Source organism: Pleurodeles waltl, chromosome 1_2 (assembly GCF_031143425.1).
Source record: "Pleurodeles waltl isolate 20211129_DDA chromosome 1_2, aPleWal1.hap1.20221129, whole genome shotgun sequence".
NCBI classification, from domain to species: domain Eukaryota; kingdom Metazoa; phylum Chordata; class Amphibia; order Caudata; family Salamandridae; genus Pleurodeles; species Pleurodeles waltl.
This window is the reverse complement of record NC_090437.1, coordinates 1231455584-1231472511: the sequence shown is the minus strand read 5'-3', so window position 1 is coordinate 1231472511 and position 16928 is coordinate 1231455584. Positions and strand designations below refer to the sequence as shown.

The 16928-nt window shown below is 46.0% G+C and overlaps 1 protein-coding gene across 1 annotated transcript in view; it reads right to left on the bottom strand.

The window, feature by feature from the left end:
• Positions 1 to 16928, bottom strand: part of KDM3A (lysine demethylase 3A) — a 280805-nt gene that overhangs the window by 155955 nt on the left and 107922 nt on the right. The window contains exons 10-12 of the mRNA XM_069204391.1: positions 10021 to 10580; positions 8853 to 9054; positions 8054 to 8268 (exon numbers count right to left, since the gene is read on the bottom strand). Coding sequence (XP_069060492.1) covers positions 8054 to 8268; positions 8853 to 9054; positions 10021 to 10580 — 977 coding nt within the window. The remainder of the gene's footprint in view (positions 1 to 8053; positions 8269 to 8852; positions 9055 to 10020; positions 10581 to 16928) is intronic.

The window sequence follows — 16928 nt, the reverse complement described above, 5'->3', positions numbered from 1 at the left end:
TTTGATTTAAGTGGAACAGTGAAATAACCTTTGGTAGGAATTTAGGATTGGTTCTTAGTACAACCTTATTTTTGTGTATTTGGATAAAAGGTTCTTGTATTGTAAATGCCTGAATTTCACTTACTCTTCTTAGAGATGTGATGGCAATGAGAAATGCAACTTTCCAGGTTAAGAATTGTATTTCGCAAGAATGCATGGGTTCAAAAGGTGGTCCCATGAGTCTTGTCAAGACGATGTTAAGGTTCCATGAAGGAACAGGTGGTGTTCTTGGTGGTATTATTCTTCTTAGTCCTTCCATAAATGCTTTAATGACGGGTATCCTAAACAGTGAAGCTGAATGGGTAATCTGCAGGTATGCAGATATTGCTGCAAGGTGTATTTTAATGGAAGAGAAGGCTAGATTTGACTTTTGTAAGTGTAGTAAGTATCCCACTACATCTTTTAGGGATGCGTGTAATGGATGAACTTGATTATTATGGCAGTAGCAAACAAACCTTTTCCATTTGCTTGCATAGCAGTGTCTAGTGGATGGTCTTCTAGCTTGTTTTATGACTTCCATACATTCTTGAGTGAGGTTTAAATGTCCGAATTCTAGGATTTCAGGAGCCAGATTGCTAGATTGAGCGATGCTGGGTTTGGATGCCTGATCTGCTGTTTGTGTTGTGTTAACAGATCTGGCCTGTTGGGTAACTTGACATGTGGTACTACTGACAGGTCTAGTAGTGTTGTGTACCAAGGTTGTCTTGCCCATGTTGGTGCTATTAATATGAGTTTGAGTTTGTTTTGACTCAATTTGTTTACTAGATATGGAAGGAGAGGGAGAGGGGGGAAAGCGTATGCAAATTTCCCTGACCAGTTCATCCATAGGGCATTGCCTTGAGACTGTCTGTGTGGGTACCTGGATGCGAAGTTTTGGCATTTTGCGTTCTCCTTTGTTGCAAATAGGTCTATTTGCGGTGTACCCCAAATTTTGAAGTAAGTGTTTAGGATTTGGGGGTGAATCTCCCATTCGTGGACTTGTTGGTGATCTCGAGAGAGATTGTCTGCTAGTTGATTTTGGATCCCTGGAATAAACTGTGCTATTAGGCGAATGTGGTTGTGAATTGCCCATTGCCATATCTTTTGTGCTAGGAGACATAGCTGTGTCGAGTGTGTTCCCCCTTGCTTGTTTAGGTAATACATTGTTGTCATGTTGTCTGTTTTGACAAGAACGTATTTGTGGGTTATGATGGGTTGAAATGCTTTTAGCGCCAGGAATACTGCTAGTAATTCGAGGTGATTTATATGCAGTTTTGTTTGATGTACATCCCATTGTCCTTGGATGCTGTGGTGATCGAGGTGTGCTCCCCACCCTGTCATGGAAGCATCTGTTGTTATTACGTATTGTGGCACTGGGTCTTGGAACAGCCGCCCTTTGTTTAAATTTGTACTGTTCCACCATAGAAGCGAGATGTATGTTTGGCGGTCTATCAACACCAGATCTAGAAGGTGACCCTGTGCATGCGACCATTGTGATGCTAGGCACTGTTGTAGGGGCCTCATGTACAGTCTTGCGTTTGGGACAATGGCTATGCATGAGGACATCATGCCTAGGAGTTTTAAAACCACTTTTGCCTGTATTTTTAGTGTTGGATACATGGCCTGTATGACCTTGTGAAAATTTTGAACCCTTTGTGGACTCGGAGTGGCTAATCCTTTTGTTGTGTTGATTACCGCTCCTAAGTAGTGCTGTATTTTGCACGGCACAATGTGTGATTTTGTGTAGTTGAGGGAGAACCCGAGTTTGTAGAGGGTTTGTATGACATACTCTGTGTGTTGTGAACACTTTGTTAGCGAGTTGGTCTTGATTAGCCAATCGTCTAGATACGGGAATACGTGTATTTGCTGCCTTCTGATGTGTGCGGCTACTACTGCTAGGCATTTGGTAAATACTCTTGGTGCGGTTGTTATACCGAACGGTAAGACTTTGAATTGATAGTTGTAGGAAGTTGGCTCTGTATGTGCTATTTCAAAGTAAGGAATAGCATGCACAGAGTCCAAGGGTTCCCCTTAGACGTAAAATAGTGGTAAAAAGAGATAATACTAATGCTCTATTTTGTGGTAGTGTGGTCGAGCAGTAGGCTTATCCGAGGAGTAGTGTTAAGCATTTGTTGTACATACACACAGACAATAAATGAGGTACACACACAGAGACAAATCCAGCCAATAGGTTTTGTTATAGAAAAATATCTTTTCTTAGTTTATTTTAAGAACCACAGGTTCAAATTTTACATGTAATATCTTGTTTGAAAGGTATTGCAGGTAAGTACTCTAGGAACTTTGAATCATTACTTTAGCATGTATACTTTTCACATAAAACACAATAAGCTGTTTTAAAAGTGGACACTGTGCAATTTTCACAGTTCCTGGGGAGGTAAGTTATTGTTAGTTTTCACAGGTAAGTAAGTCACTTACAGTTCTCAGTTTTTGGTCCAAGGTAGCCCACCGTTGGGGGTTCAGAGCAACCCCAAAGTTATCGCACCAGCAGCTCAGGGCCGGTCAGGTGCAAAGGTCAAAGAGGTGCCCAAAACACATAGGCTATAATGGAGAGAAGGGGGTGCCCCGGTTCCAGTCTGCCTGCAGGTAAGTACCGGCGTCTTCGGAGGGCAGACCAGGGGGGTTTTGTAGGGCACCGGGGGGGACACAAAGTAGCACAGAAAGTACACCCTCAGCAGCGCGGGGGCAGCCGGGTGCAGTGTGCAAACACGCGTCGGGTTTCCTTCAGGTTTCAATGGGAGACCAAGGGGTCTCTTCAGCGATGCAGGCAGGCAAGGGGGGGGGCTCCTCGGGGTAGCCACCACCTGGGCAAGGGAGAGGGCCTCCTGGGGGTCACTCCTGCACAGAAGTTCCGTTTCTTTAGGGGCTGCGGGTGCAGGGTCTTTTCCAGCCGTCGGGAAATGGAGTTCAGACAGTCGCGGTCAGGGGGAGCCTGGGGATTCCCTCTGCAGGCGTCGCTGTGGGGGATCAGGGGGGACAACTTTGGTTACTCACAGTCGTAGAGTCGCCGGAGGGTCCTCCCTGAGTTGGTTGTTCTCCACCAGTCGAGTCGGGGTCGCCGGGTGCAGTGTTGCAAGTCTCACGCTTCTTGCGGGGAATTGCAGGGGTCTTTAATTCTGCTCCTTGTAACAAAGTTGCAGTTCTTTTGGAGCAGTGCCGCTGTCCTCGGGAGTTTGTCTTTTTCGAAGCAGGGCAGTCCTCAGAGGATTCAGAGGTCGCTGGTCCCTTGGAAAGCGTCGCTGGAGCAGGTTCTTTGGAAGGCAGGAGACAGGCCGGTAAGTCTGGGGCCAAGGCAGTTGGTGTCTTCTGGTCTTCCTCTGCAGGGGTTTGTCAGCTCGGCAGTCCTTCTTGTAGTTGCAGGAATCTAACTCTTTAGGTTCAGGGAAGCCCTTAAATACTAAATTTAAGGGCGTGTTTAGGTCTGGGGGGTTAGTAGCCAATGGCTACCAGCCCTGAGAGTGGGTACACCCTCTTTGTGCCTCCTCCCAAGGGGAGGGGGTCACATCCCTAATCCTATTGGGGGAATCCTCCATCTGCAAGATGGAGGATTTCTAAAAGTTAGAGTCACCTCAGCTCAGGACACCTTAGGGGCTGTCCTGACTGGCCAGTGACTCCTCCTTGTTGTTCTCATTATTTTCTCCGGCCTTGCCGCCAAAAGTGGGGGCCGGGGCCGGAGGGGGCGGGCAACTCCACTAGCTGGAGTGTCCTGCGGGGCTGTGACAAAGGGGTGAGCCTTTGAGGCTCACCGCCAGGTGTGACAGCTCCTGCCTGGGGGAGGTGTTAGCATCTCCACCCAGTGCAGGCTTTGTTACTGGCCTCAGAGTGACAAAGGCACTCTCCCCATGGGGCCAGCAACATGGCTCTAGTGTGGCAGGCTGCTGGAACCAGTCAGCCTACACAGATCAATTGGGTAAAATACAGGGGGTATCTCTAAGATGCCCTCTGTGTGCATTTTTTAATAAATCCAACACTGGCATCAGTGTGGGTTTATTATTCTGAGAAGTTTGATACTAAACTTCCCAGTATTCAGTGTAGCCATTATGGAGCTGTGGAGTTCGTTTTTGACAGACTCCCAGCCCATATACTCTTATGGCTACCCTGCACTTACAATGTCTAAGGTTTTGCTTAGACACTGTAGGGGCATAGTGCTCATGCACATATGCCCTCACCTGTGGTATAGTGCACCCTGCCTTAGGGCTGCAAGGCCTACTAGAGGGGTGACTTAGCTATGCCACAGGCAGTGTGAGGTTGGCATGGCACCCTGAGGGGAGTGCCATGTCGACTTAGTCATTTTCTTCCCACCAGCACACACAAGCTGGCAAGCAATGTGTCTGTGCTGAGTGAGGGGTCCCTAGGGTGGCATAAGACATGCTGCAGCCCTTAGAGACCTTCCCTGGCATCAGGGCCCTTGGTACCAGGGGTACCAGTTACAAGGGACTTACCTAGGTGCCAGGGTTGTGCCAATTGTGGAAACAATGGTACATTTTAGGTGAAAGAACACTGGTGCTGGGGCCTGGTTAGCAGGGTCCCAGCACACTTCTCAGTCAAGTCAGCATCAGTATCAGGCAAAAAGTGGGGGTGTAACTGCAACAGGGAGCCATTTCTTTACAATAGTGTATTCCCTTGAATACAAACCTTAGGTATTTCCTGTGCGAAGGATGTATCGGTATGTGGAAATACGCGTCTTTGAGATCTAAGGTTGTCATGTAATCTTGTTGCTTTAGCAGTGGTAACACTTCCTGTAGCGTGACCATGTGAAAGTGGTCTGATTTGATGTAGGTGTTTAGTATTCTGAGATCTAAGATTGGCCTCAGTGTTTTGTCCTTTTTGGGTATTAGAAAGTACAGTGAATAGACTCCTGTGTTTATTTCTGTACATGGTACCAGATCTATTGCTTCTTTTTGCAGTAGTGCTTGAACTTCTATTTCTAGGAGGTCTAAATGCTGTTTTGAAATTTTTTGTGTTTTTGGTGGGATATTTGGAGGGATCTGTAGAAATTCTATGCAATAACCATGTTGGATAATTGCTAAGACCCAAGTGTCTGTTGTTATATCCACCCACGATTGATAAAACTGACTTAGTCTTCCCCCCACTGGTGTTATGTGGAGGGGTTGAGTGACTTGTAAGTCACCGTTTGGTTGTTGGGGTTTTGGGGCTTTGAAATTTCCCCCGGTTTCTCGGGAATTGTCCTCCTCTGTACTGGCCCCGAAAACCTCCCCTTTGGTACTGTCCCTGGTAGGTAGACGGTGTTGATTGTGAGGTGCTGGCTTGTGTGGCCTGACCCCGAAACCCCCCTCTGAAGGTTGTTTTACGGAAGGTGCCGAAAGTGCCTCTGCTCTGCGGGGAGTAGAGCGCGCCCATGGCCTTGGCTGTGTCAGTGTCCTTTTTCAGCTTCTCAATCGCCGTGTCAACCTCTGGTCCGAACAATTGTTGTTCGTTGAACGGCATATTGAGTACTGCTTGCTGTATTTCTGGCTTAAAGCCAGATGTGCGTAACCATGCGTGCCTTCTGATGGTTACTGCAGTGTTTATTGTTCTTGCATCTGTGTCCGCTGCATCCATAGAGGAGCGTATTTGGTTATTGGAGATGTTTTGTCCCTCCTCAACCACTTGTTTTGCCCGCTTTTGAAATTCTTTGGGTAGATGCTCGATGAGATGCTGCATCTCGTCCCAATGGGCTCTGTCATAACGCGCTAGGAGCGCCTGAGAGTTTGCGATGCGCCACTGGCTTGCAGCTTGTACAGCGACTCTTTTCCCAGCTGCGTCGAATTTTCGGCTTTCCTTATCCGGGGGTGGTGCATCGCCCGATGTGTGTGAATTGGCTCTTTTGCGAGCTGCTCCTACCACGACTGAGTCTGGTGGCAGTTGAGAGGTGATAAAAGCAGGGTCTGTGGGAGGTGCTTTATATTTTTTCTCTACCCTTGGAGTGATCGCTCTACTCTTGACAGGGTCTTTGAAGATTTGCTTTGAGTGCCTTAGCATTCCTGGAAGCATAGGCAGGCTTTGGTAGTTGCTATGGGTGGAGGAGAGGGTGTTAAAAAGGAAGTCATCCTCGACAGGTTCTGTGTGTAACGACACGTTGTGGAATTCTGCTGCCCTAGCTACCACCTGCGCATACGCTGTGCTGTCCTCGGGTGGTGAGGGCTTGGTAGGGTATGACTCTGGGCTATTGTCTGACACTGGTGCGTCGTATAGGTCCCAAGCATCTTGGTCATCTTGGCTCATGGTGGTGTGAGCCGGTGAATGTGACGGAGTTTGTGCCGGTGATATCTGAGTTACAGGTGGAGGAGAGGGTGGCGGAGTTGCTTTCTTTGCCACCTTTGCTTGTGGTGTCAGTTGTTCAGTTTGGAACTCTAGTCTCCTTTTTCTCTTGATTGGTGGGAGAGTGCTAATCTTCCCTGTTCCACTCTGGATGAAGATCCTCTTTTGTGTATGGTCTACATCAGTAGTCTGTAACTCCTCTTCAAACCTGTGTTTACGCATTTGAGAGGACAATGATTGTTCCTCTGAATATGAGCCGGTAGTGGGTTCGGTTGCTGGTTGTTTTGGCACCGAAACTGTCTTTTTTTGTTTTCGGCTCCGAGGCGAATCTCTTCTTTTTCGGAGTCGAGCCTTCTCGGCGTCGATCATCCTCGGTGCCGCTGTCTCTGCGTCGAGCAGCGTCGGCTCCGCCTTCTCGGCATCGATCTCTTTCGGCAACACTTTCTCGGTCCCGAGAATGTTGCGTGCCTGTGTCTCGACCCGAGTCGGACGATCTGGGCACCAGTTCGGCCTTTTTCGGTGCCGATGGACGGTCACCTTTATGGGTTGAGCCATGGCCAGTTGGCAGTGGCGTCCCCTGGGCCTGGTCTGTTTTCTTGTGCTGTGTGCTTTTCGACGTCTTACACAGTTTCCTCGACGTCGAATTCATCCGAGTCCGTTTCATGGATGGAGAAGGCTTCCTCCTCTTCTCCTTGTTCCTCGAACTCTCGGTGTTCTGTCGGCGTGGACGCCATCTGTAGTCTTCTGGCTCGACGGTCACGGAGCGTTTTTCGGGACCGGAACGCACGACAGGCCTCACAAGTTTCTTCTTTGTGCTCAGGTGACAGGCACAAGTTACAGACCAAATGTTGGTCCGTATATGGATATTTATTGTGGCATTTAGGACAGAATCGGAACGGGGTCCGTTCCATCGGTGTCAATGTTACACGCGGTCGGGCCGACCAGGCCCCGACGGGGGATCGAAATTACCCCGAAGGGCTACCGGAGCTCTTCACGATTCGGTGTCGATTCCAACTATCCCGAGCGAAACAATACCGACGTCATTTTTCGAAGTTTTGACTATCTTTCCGTCCCGAAACCCGGAGCGAAAAGGAACACGTCCGAACCCGAGGGCAGAAAAAAAACAATCTAAGATGGAGCCGACGCCCATGCGCAATGGAAGCAAAGAGGAGGAGTCCCTCGGTCTCATGACTCGAAAGACTTCTTCGAAGAAAAACAACTTGTAACACTCCGACCCAACACCAGATGGCGGACTATGCACAACATGTGTATCTGCAGCAACAGATGCCATCGAACAACTGTTTTACTTTTAATTTTCAGTTTATGTGGCAAGAAACGTCCGCATACAAGTTTACAATGCCAATACCTTTAACTCGAGCAAAATGCAAGACCCATTGCATTACTAATGCTTTTTTTTTTTTTTTTTAAATCACCACAACTGGTTCAAGGGCAGCAGAAAAGCTGCTGCAGTTATCAGGAGGCACCCTGGACAGGCCTTCCCTCTCCATAACACAATTAAACAAGACTCTCGCGTTAACTTGTGCGGTTTGTCAAAAGATGTCCCTCACTGCAACCCTGCTTAAACAGCATACATGGCGCAGGAATGTACGTAAATCAAAAACTTTCAGTCAGTAACCAACTCACCACAGCCCTGAACAGATGCAAGCACACGTCTCAAAGGTCAAGTAAACGTAACATTTCCTCCAGGCCATTAGCACTGGGGCAACGGATACTATAGAACAAAGTTCAGCCTTACTGTGTGGCGGTATTGAAGTCATGACCTCCTTCTCGGATATCACCAGCTGACAGATGTGGTCTCCAATATTAGCAAGAATGTATTTTGCTGTTTCCAAATCTAAGCCAACAACATTTTTTGCCAAAGGGAGCCACAAGCCGATAGCCTCAGAATCGTATTTGTTGGGCGTCATGAACCCATCTTCACGCAGCAATTCATTCTTATTAAACTGCAATCTGCAAAAAGGTAATGCGCAGGTAAACATTTATTCAATTCTAGACAATTTAACATGAGCAAATTAATTAGCACTTAAAAACAAATTACTCAACCTCGCACTTTCTATGCTGTTACACACCATTACTTTCACTGAAACACCTTAACTAGCGCACACTCCCCATTCAAATGCTATTGGCGATGCGCGACGAAAACAGCCTTGTTTTTAATGCTTAGCCAATAACTAAGCATTAAAACGTTTAATCAATGTTTTTTTTTTTTTAAAGAAAATAAAGCACGTAGGGTGCTGGAAAAGCAGGCCTAGGGGGCAGTACAGTTCTGAAATGTTGGTGTGGGGATGTGCAGGTCCCTTGCATGGACTGTCAACTCTGAATTAAGCGCTGCAGTGCACTGCCAGGAGTAAATTAAGGTATTTTAGACCATTCCATTCAGATTCTATTGGGATTCGTGTACCATAAACATACACGTGGTCCCATTTAACAGAGAAATACGCCCCAAAACCCTCACAGCACAAAATACAATTCTAATACCCTAAGAAGAGCTATGTGGCCAAGGACATGGTTTTTCCGCTACATAAACTACCTACCTTCTGAAGTGAAAGAACCGACAGAAAACTGCAGAATCCTTCATCTCGTTGGTGCGTCCAAATCGGTCTAGACGGCATTCCCGGCACTTATGGAGGTGAGGTGCAACATCATTGCACGAGCCGTCTTGCACAAACGATGCCCCGCTTTCCTGCAACCTTCTAACTTTCCCAGCGTCACTTAAGACAGACTTGTGAACAGTTACTGTGGAGTTAATGAAAACAAAACTAAAGATTCTGACAAGAAAAAAGCTCCGGGCTAAAAATTTTACTGCGAAAACGAACAACTGACTCCGCAGGACGTGAAGGTAAATGGTCACGGGCTACAAAGTAGAAACTCTACACTCATCCATCAGTGCACACAAGAAAGGTAGCACAATGCTATTCATTATGATGTTGGTAAGAACAAGGTAGAAAAGGCAGCCCGTCGTAAGTACATTCCATCAGAACAGATGACCGGCCAAATAAACCAAGGGCCCCTCATAAGGGAAAGGAAGGCCATGTCAGCACCAGCTCAAACAAGTACTGGCAAAGCCAATCATTCTACGTTTGATATGGTAACTCATGCAATGTAGGCACATTATGGTGAGAATGCAGGAATGGGCCAGCAGGAAAGAAACGGGGGTTGGAGGGGAAATATGGGGGGTGGGGGCGGCAAATAGTTGTTTAGTCAGTCATACAGTTCAAAGCAAGCACTCGAGTGGAGGTGTAATAGTCAGATGAAGCCATTAACATTAGGATAAACTTAAAAACAATCAGGCTGGTAAAGAACATAGTTGAAGGAGGCAGGCTCATAGCCCACTATGCATACTGTAGGCAAAAGAAAGGTGTGGCAGCTGTCAAAATCCCAGATCTAAAATAAAGTACCCAAGAATGCCTAAAAACAGACAGCATAGCCGTGCAGGAGTACAGAACCCTAAGTCGGAAGGGCCGAAGGAAAGAAAGGCAATTACAGCTAAAGCCACAGGCACCTGAGCGATGAAAGCAAGCTGCTAAAGCTGGTTCAGCACAGCTTGAAGAAAGCAGTAATGTAGGCATTACAGAAAAGCTTGTCTAGAAAACTGCTTTAAGACTCCTACCTTTCTCTTTACAAATTGGCCGCCTTACAGAATTTGCACAAATCCACCCCACACCCCCAAACAAAAGACTTAGTATAATTCGAAACGCTGACCTCTTCTTGAATTTCCAATAAAACCAGCAGCCTTGTCCGCCTTTGCTGCTAATTTCTCAAGGTAAACTTTCCTTCTGTACAGGTCTTCAAAATGATGCTTATGGTCGTAGTCTGGTTTGATTTTTCGCACTGGTGAGCCTTCTTCATCTTCTGATGGGGAATCCAGTAATTTTGGCAGTTCTGGACTTTTACTAGGTGGTGGTACAGTTTTGGGAATCTCCTTCTGAAACACCAGCGGTGTAGAAAAGCTGTCTTTCACTGTTGTCGTTTCAAAGCCGTTACTGAAAGTATCTGTTTTAATGAAGGATTCAAATAGATTTTTTGGCTTGTTACGTTTCTCGTTATTCATTCTGTCAGTCCAAGAGAGAAAACTTGGAGCGAGGGGCTGCGTACTGAAGCTTGTTGGAAATTCTGCTGGACATTTAGACTCCCCAATTTCACTTGTACCAAAAGGTTTCGGCAAAAAGGCATTATTGCAAAAAATATTAGCATCACTTTGGGCATTGGTTGAAAAATTAAAGCCAAAAGGTCTTTCTTGTGACGGATTTGTATTGAAAAGCCTAAACCATTAAAGAAAAGCACATTAGTTTGGAGGTAAAACAGACAAATTTGCGATTTTCATAAAGTTAATTCTGGAAAAAGCCAATTCTCTACTCCTGTCAAGAAAACTGAATATACAATATTGGCAAAAACAGAATAAAGAAAAATCTATGTTTTCAGCCCACCTTTCCAAAATGAGTGCTTTCCAAGCATGTCTAAAATTCACAGGAACATGTATCTGGACATGAATACCAGTTCCGAGATTAACACTATATATATGAAAAATGTCACTTACCCAGTGTACATCTGTTCATGGCATGTTCTGCTGCAGATTCACATGCTGTGCATACATCTGCCATCTAGTGTTGGGCTCGGAGTGTTACAAGTTGTTTTTCTTCAAAGAAGTGTTTGAAGTCACAGGATCGAGTGACGACTCTTCAGCTCCATTGCACATGGGCATCGACTCCATCTTAGATTGTTTTCCCGCAGAGGGTAAGTGTAAGGAAATTTTCCTCATTTATTGCCTGTGTGTGTACAACAAATGCTTAACACTACTCCTTTGATAAGCCTACTGCTAGACCACACTACCACAAAATAGAGCATTAGTATTATCTCTTTTTGCCACTATCTTACCTCTAAGGGGAACCCTTGGACTCTGTGCATACTATTCCTTACTTTGAAATAGTGCATACAGAGCCAACTTTCTACAGTAAGGTAGGAGTGAGAGTATAATATACACACACACACATATATGTACAAGTATTTGTTCAACTTAAACGGCTACAGGTTTCCGGGGAGGAGGGAGGGTGCATGTGAATCTGCAGTGGAACATGCCACGAATAGATGTACACTGGGTAAGTGACATTTTCCGTTCAATGGCATGTGTAGCTGCAGATACACATGCTGTGCATAGACTAAAAAGCTGTTCCTCCCATAAAAGCAGTGGTTAGCCTGTAGGAGTTGAAGTTGTTTGAATTAATGTTCTTAGTACAGCTTGACCTACTGTGGCTTGCTGCGCTGCTAAAACATCTACACAATAATGTTTAGTAAATGTATGTGGTGTTGACCAAGTAGCTGCTTTACATTTTTCAGCCATTGGTACATTTCCTAAGAAGGCCATTGTAGCCCCTTTTTTCCTTGTGGAATGTGCTTTAGTTGCAACTAAGAGTTGTCTTTTAGCTTTAAGGTAACATGTTTGGGTGCATTTTACTATCCATCTTGCTAAACCTTGTTTTGAAATGTGGTTACCAGTATGAGGTTTTTGAAAGGAGACAAATAACTGTTTAGTTTTCCTGAATGATTTTCTTCTATCTATGTAATACATTAGAGCTCTTTTAATATCTAATGTATGCAGGGCTCTCTCTGCCACAGAATCTGGCTGTGGGAAGAAGACTGGTAGTTCTACTGTTTGTTTGATATGAAAAGGTGATACTACTTTAGGAAGAAATTTAGGGTTAGTTCGTAGTACGACTTTATGTACTTGTATGAACAGTTCTTCAATGGTGAAAGCTTGAATTTCACTAACGCTTCGCAATTATGTAATTGAGACTAGGAAGGTGACTTTCCATGTTACGAACTGTATTTGACATGAGTGCATAGGTTCAAATGGTGGGCCCATAAGTCGCGTAAGCACCATGTTTAGATTCCATGAAGGCACTGGAGGTGTTCTAGGTGGGATGATGAGTTTTAACCCTTCCATGAAGGCTTTGATAACAGGAACTCTAAATAAAGAGCTGTGCTGTATATTTTGCAAATATGCGGAAATTGCAGTGAGATGTATTTTTAAGGTAAGAAAAAGCTAGATTTGATTTTTGCAAATAGCATACAATATCTTGTATTGATGCTGAAAGAGGGGCAATTTGTTTAGATTGACAGTAGTATACAAATCTTACATTTGTTGGCATAGCACTGTCGGGTAGTGGGTTTTCTTGCTTGCTTAATTACTTCCATACATTCCGTTGGTAGTTGTAGATACCCAAATTCTAAGACCTCAGGAGCCAAATTGCTAGATTGTGTTGGAATTTGGATGTGTGATCTGCCCTTTGTTTTGTGTCAACGGATCTGGTCTGTTTGGGAGTTTGGAGTGTGGTACTTCTGACTGGTCTAATAGTGTTGTGTTCCACGGTTGTCGTGCCCACGTTGGCGCAATGAGTATCAGACAGCGTGTTTTGACACAGTTTGTTGACTAGAAATGGAATGAGTGGGAGAGGAGAAAAGGCGTAAGCAAATATCCCTGACTAATTGATCCATAGAGCATTGCCCTTGGATAGGGGATGTGGGTATCTGGATGCAAAGTTTTGGCATTTTGCGTTTTCACTGGTGGCGAACAGATCTATGTCCGGTCTTCCCCATTGATGAAAGTATTTTTAAAGTATTTGAGGGTGAATCTCCCACTAATGTGTTTGTTGATAATTTCTGCTGAGAACACCTGCCAAGAATATCTCCCAATTGGTTGTATATCCCTGGAATGTATAGTGCTACCAGGTGAATTTGGTTGTGGATTGCCCATTTCCAAATATTTTGGGCTAGGAGGGAGAGTTGGACAAATGTGTCCCTCCTTGTTTGTTTAGGTAATACCTGGTTGTCATATTGTCTGTTTTGATAAGGATATTCTTCTGAGTGAGAAGACTCTGAAAAGCTTTGAGTGCTAGGAAGACAGCTAACAACTCTAAGTGATTTATGTGTAGCTGTTTGTGTTCGGCATTCCATTGTCCTTGGCTGTTGCGATTGATGAGGTGAGCTCCCCAGCCAATCCTTGATGCATCTGTTGCAAGTATGGTCTGAGGCACAGGGTGTTGAAATGGCCACCCCTTGTTTAGGTTTGTGGAATTCCACCACTGAAGGGACATGTATGTTTGGCGGTCTATAAACACTTGATCCTGAAGTTGACCCTGTGCCTGTGACCATTGTTGTGCAAGGCACTGTTGCAAGGGCTGCATATTTAGTCTTGCATGTGGAACAATGGCAATACAGGATGCCATCATGCCCAATACTTTAATCACGAATTTGACAGTGTATCATTGTCCTGTTTGTAATTGTGCCAATATATTGTGAAATACTTGTATTCTTGGCAGATTTGGGCTTGCAAGCACTTTGAGTATTTAGTATCGTCCCTAAATACTGTTGAATTTGCGCAGGTTGTAGTTGTGACTTTTGGCAGTTTATGGAGAACCCTAGGGTGTGCAGGGTTTGTATTACATAATGTGCATGGTTTTGACACTGTGTATGACTGTTTGATTTTATTAGCCAATCAGCTAGATATGGAAAGACATGAATGTGTTGTCTTCTTAGGTAGGCTGAGACTACTGCCAGGCATTTCGTGAATGTCTGGGAGCTGTTATTCCGAAGGGTAACACTTTGAACTGATAATGCTTTCTTTAAATTACAAACATGAGATTTTCTGTGCGCTGGATGGATGGGTATGTGAAAATATGCATTTTTGAGGTCTAATGTTGCAATGAAATCGTGTTGTTGAAGTAATGGGATCACATCCTGTAGTGTCACCATGTGAAAGTGTTCTGACAGGATGTAAAGATTGAGGGTTCTGAGATCTAAAGGTCCCGTCCTTTTTGGGAATAAGGAAATACAGTGAGTAAACTCCTGTCCCTATTTGATTTTGTGGAACCGCTTCTATTGCTTGTTTGAGTAATAGAGATTTGACTTCTTGCAACAGAGTGATATGGTCTGTGGACAGCTTGTGTGGTTTTGGTGGAATATTTGGTGGCGTTTGTGCCAATTCTATGCAATAGCCATTGCAGATAATTTATAATACCCAGCAGTCTGTGGTAATGCCTAGCCAATTGTTGTGGAACTTTTGCACTCTTCCCACCACAGGTGAGGTGTGAATTGGGAACTGCTTAGTTTGTTGTGAGGCTTGTTTTGAGGTTTGATATTTTCCCCTGCCTCTGGGGTACTGGCCCCTATAAGTGCTTTTGAAACCACCTCGTTGGTATTGAGGTTGGTAGGCAGACTTTGGCTGTGAGGTGGCTGGCTCGGCAGTTTGGGCTCTAAATCCACCTCTATATTGGGGTTTACGAAAGGATCCCCCGTATTGTGTGGTTGTAGGAAGTTGGCTCTGTATGCACTATTTCAAAGTAAGGAATAGTATGCACAGAGTCCAAGGGTTCCCCTTAGAGGTAAGATAGTGGCAAAAAGAGATAATACCAATGCTCTATTTTGTGGTAGTGTGGTCGAGCAGTAGGCTTATCCAAGGAGTAGTGTTAAGCATTTGTTGTACATACACATTGACAATAAATGAGGTACACACACTCAGAGACAAATCCAGCCAATAGGTTTTTGTATAGAAAAATATCTTTTCTTAGTTTATTTTAAGAACCACAGGTTCAAATTCTACATGTAATATCTCATTCGAAAGGTATTGCAGGTAAGTACTTTAGGAACTTCAAATCATCATAATTGCATGTATACTTTTCAAGTTATTCACAAATAGCTGTTTTAAAAGTGGACACTTAGTGCAATTTTCACAGTTCCTAGGGGAGGTAAGTATTTGTTAGGTTAACCAGGTAAGTAAGACACTTACAGGGCTTAGTTCTTGGTCCAAGGTAGCCCACCGTTGGGGGTTCAGAGCGACCCCAAAGTCACCACACCAGCAGCTCAGGGCCGGTAAGGTGCAGAGTTCAAAGTGGTGCCCAAAACACATAGGCTAGAATGGAGAGAAGGGGGTGCCCCGGTTCCGGTCTGCTTGCAGGTAAGTACCCGCGTCTTCGGAGGGCAGACCAGGGGGGTTTTGTAGGGCACCGGGGGGGACACAAGTCCACACAGAAATTTCACCCTCAGCAGCGCGGGGCGGCCGGGTGCAGTGTCGAAACAAGCGTCGGGTTCGCAATGTTAGTCTATGAGAGATCTCGGGATCTCTTCAGCGCTGCAGGCAGGCAAGGGGGGGGTTCCTCGGGGAAACCTCCACTTGGGCAAGGGAGAGGGACTCCTGGGGGTCACTTCTCCAGTGAAAGTCCGGTCCTTCAGGTCCTGGGGGCTGCGGGTGCAGGGTCTCTCCCAGGCGTCGGGACTTTGGATTCAAAGAGTCGCGGTCAGGGGAAGCCTCGGGATTCCCTCTGCAGGCGGCGCTGTGGGGGCTCAGGGGGGACAGGTTTTGGTACTCACAGTATCAGAGTAGTCCTGGGGTCCCTCCTGAGGTGTCGGGTCTCCACCAGCCGAGTCGGGGTCGCCGGGTGCAGTGTTGCAAGTCTCACGCTTCTTGCGGGGAGCTTGCAGGGTTCTTTAAAGCTGCTGGAAACAAAGTTGCAGCCTTTCTTGGAGCAGGTCCGCTGTCCTCGGGAGTTTCTTGTCTTTTCGAAGCAGGGGCAGTCCTCAGAGGATGTCGAGGTCGCTGGTCCCTTCGGAAGGCGTCGCTGGAGCAGGATCTTGGGAAGGCAGGAGACAGGCCGGTGAGTTTCTGGAGCCAAGGCAGTTGTCGTCTTCTGGTCTTCCGCTGCAGGGGTTTTCAGCTGGGCAGTCCTTCTTCTTGTAGTTGCAGGAATCTAATTTTCTAGGGTTCAGGGTAGCCCTTAAATACTAAATTTAAGGGCGTGTTTAGGTCTGGGGGGTTAGTAGCCAATGGCTACTAGCCCTGAGGGTGGGTACACCCTCTTTGTGCCTCCTCCCAAGGGGAGGGGGTCACAATCCTAACCCTATTGGGGGAATCCTCCATCTGCAAGATGGAGGATTTCTAAAAGTTAGAGTCACTTCAGCTCAGGACACCTTAGGGGCTGTCCTGACTGGCCAGTGACTCCTCCTTGTTTTTCTCATTATTTTCTCCGGCCTTGCCGCCAAAAGTGGGGCCTGGCCGGAGGGGGCGGGCAACTCCACTAGCTGGAGTGTCCTGCTGGGTTGGCACAAAGGAGGTGAGCCTTTGAGGCTCACCGCCAGGTGTGACAATTCCTGCCTGGGAGAGGTGTTAGCATCTCCACCCAGTGCAGGCTTTGTTACTGGCCTCAGAGTGACAAAGGCACTCTCCCCATGGGGCCAGCAACATGTCTCGGTTTGTGGCAGGCTGCTAAAACTAGTCAGCCTACACAGATAGTCGGTTAAGTTTCAGGGGGCACCTCTAAGGTGCCCTCTGTGGTGTATTTTACAATAAAATGTACACTGGCATCAGTGTGCATTTATTGTGCTGAGAAGTTTGATACCAAACTTCCCAGTTTTCAGTGTAGCCATTATGGTGCTGTGGAGTTCGTGTTTGACAAACTCCCAGACCATATACTCTTATGGCTACCCTGCACTTACAATGTCTAAGGTTTTGTTTAGACACTGTAGGGGTACCATGCTCATGCACTGGTACCCTCACCTATGGTATAGTGCACCCTGCCTTAGGGCTGTAAGGCCTGCTAGAGGGGTGGCTTACCTATACT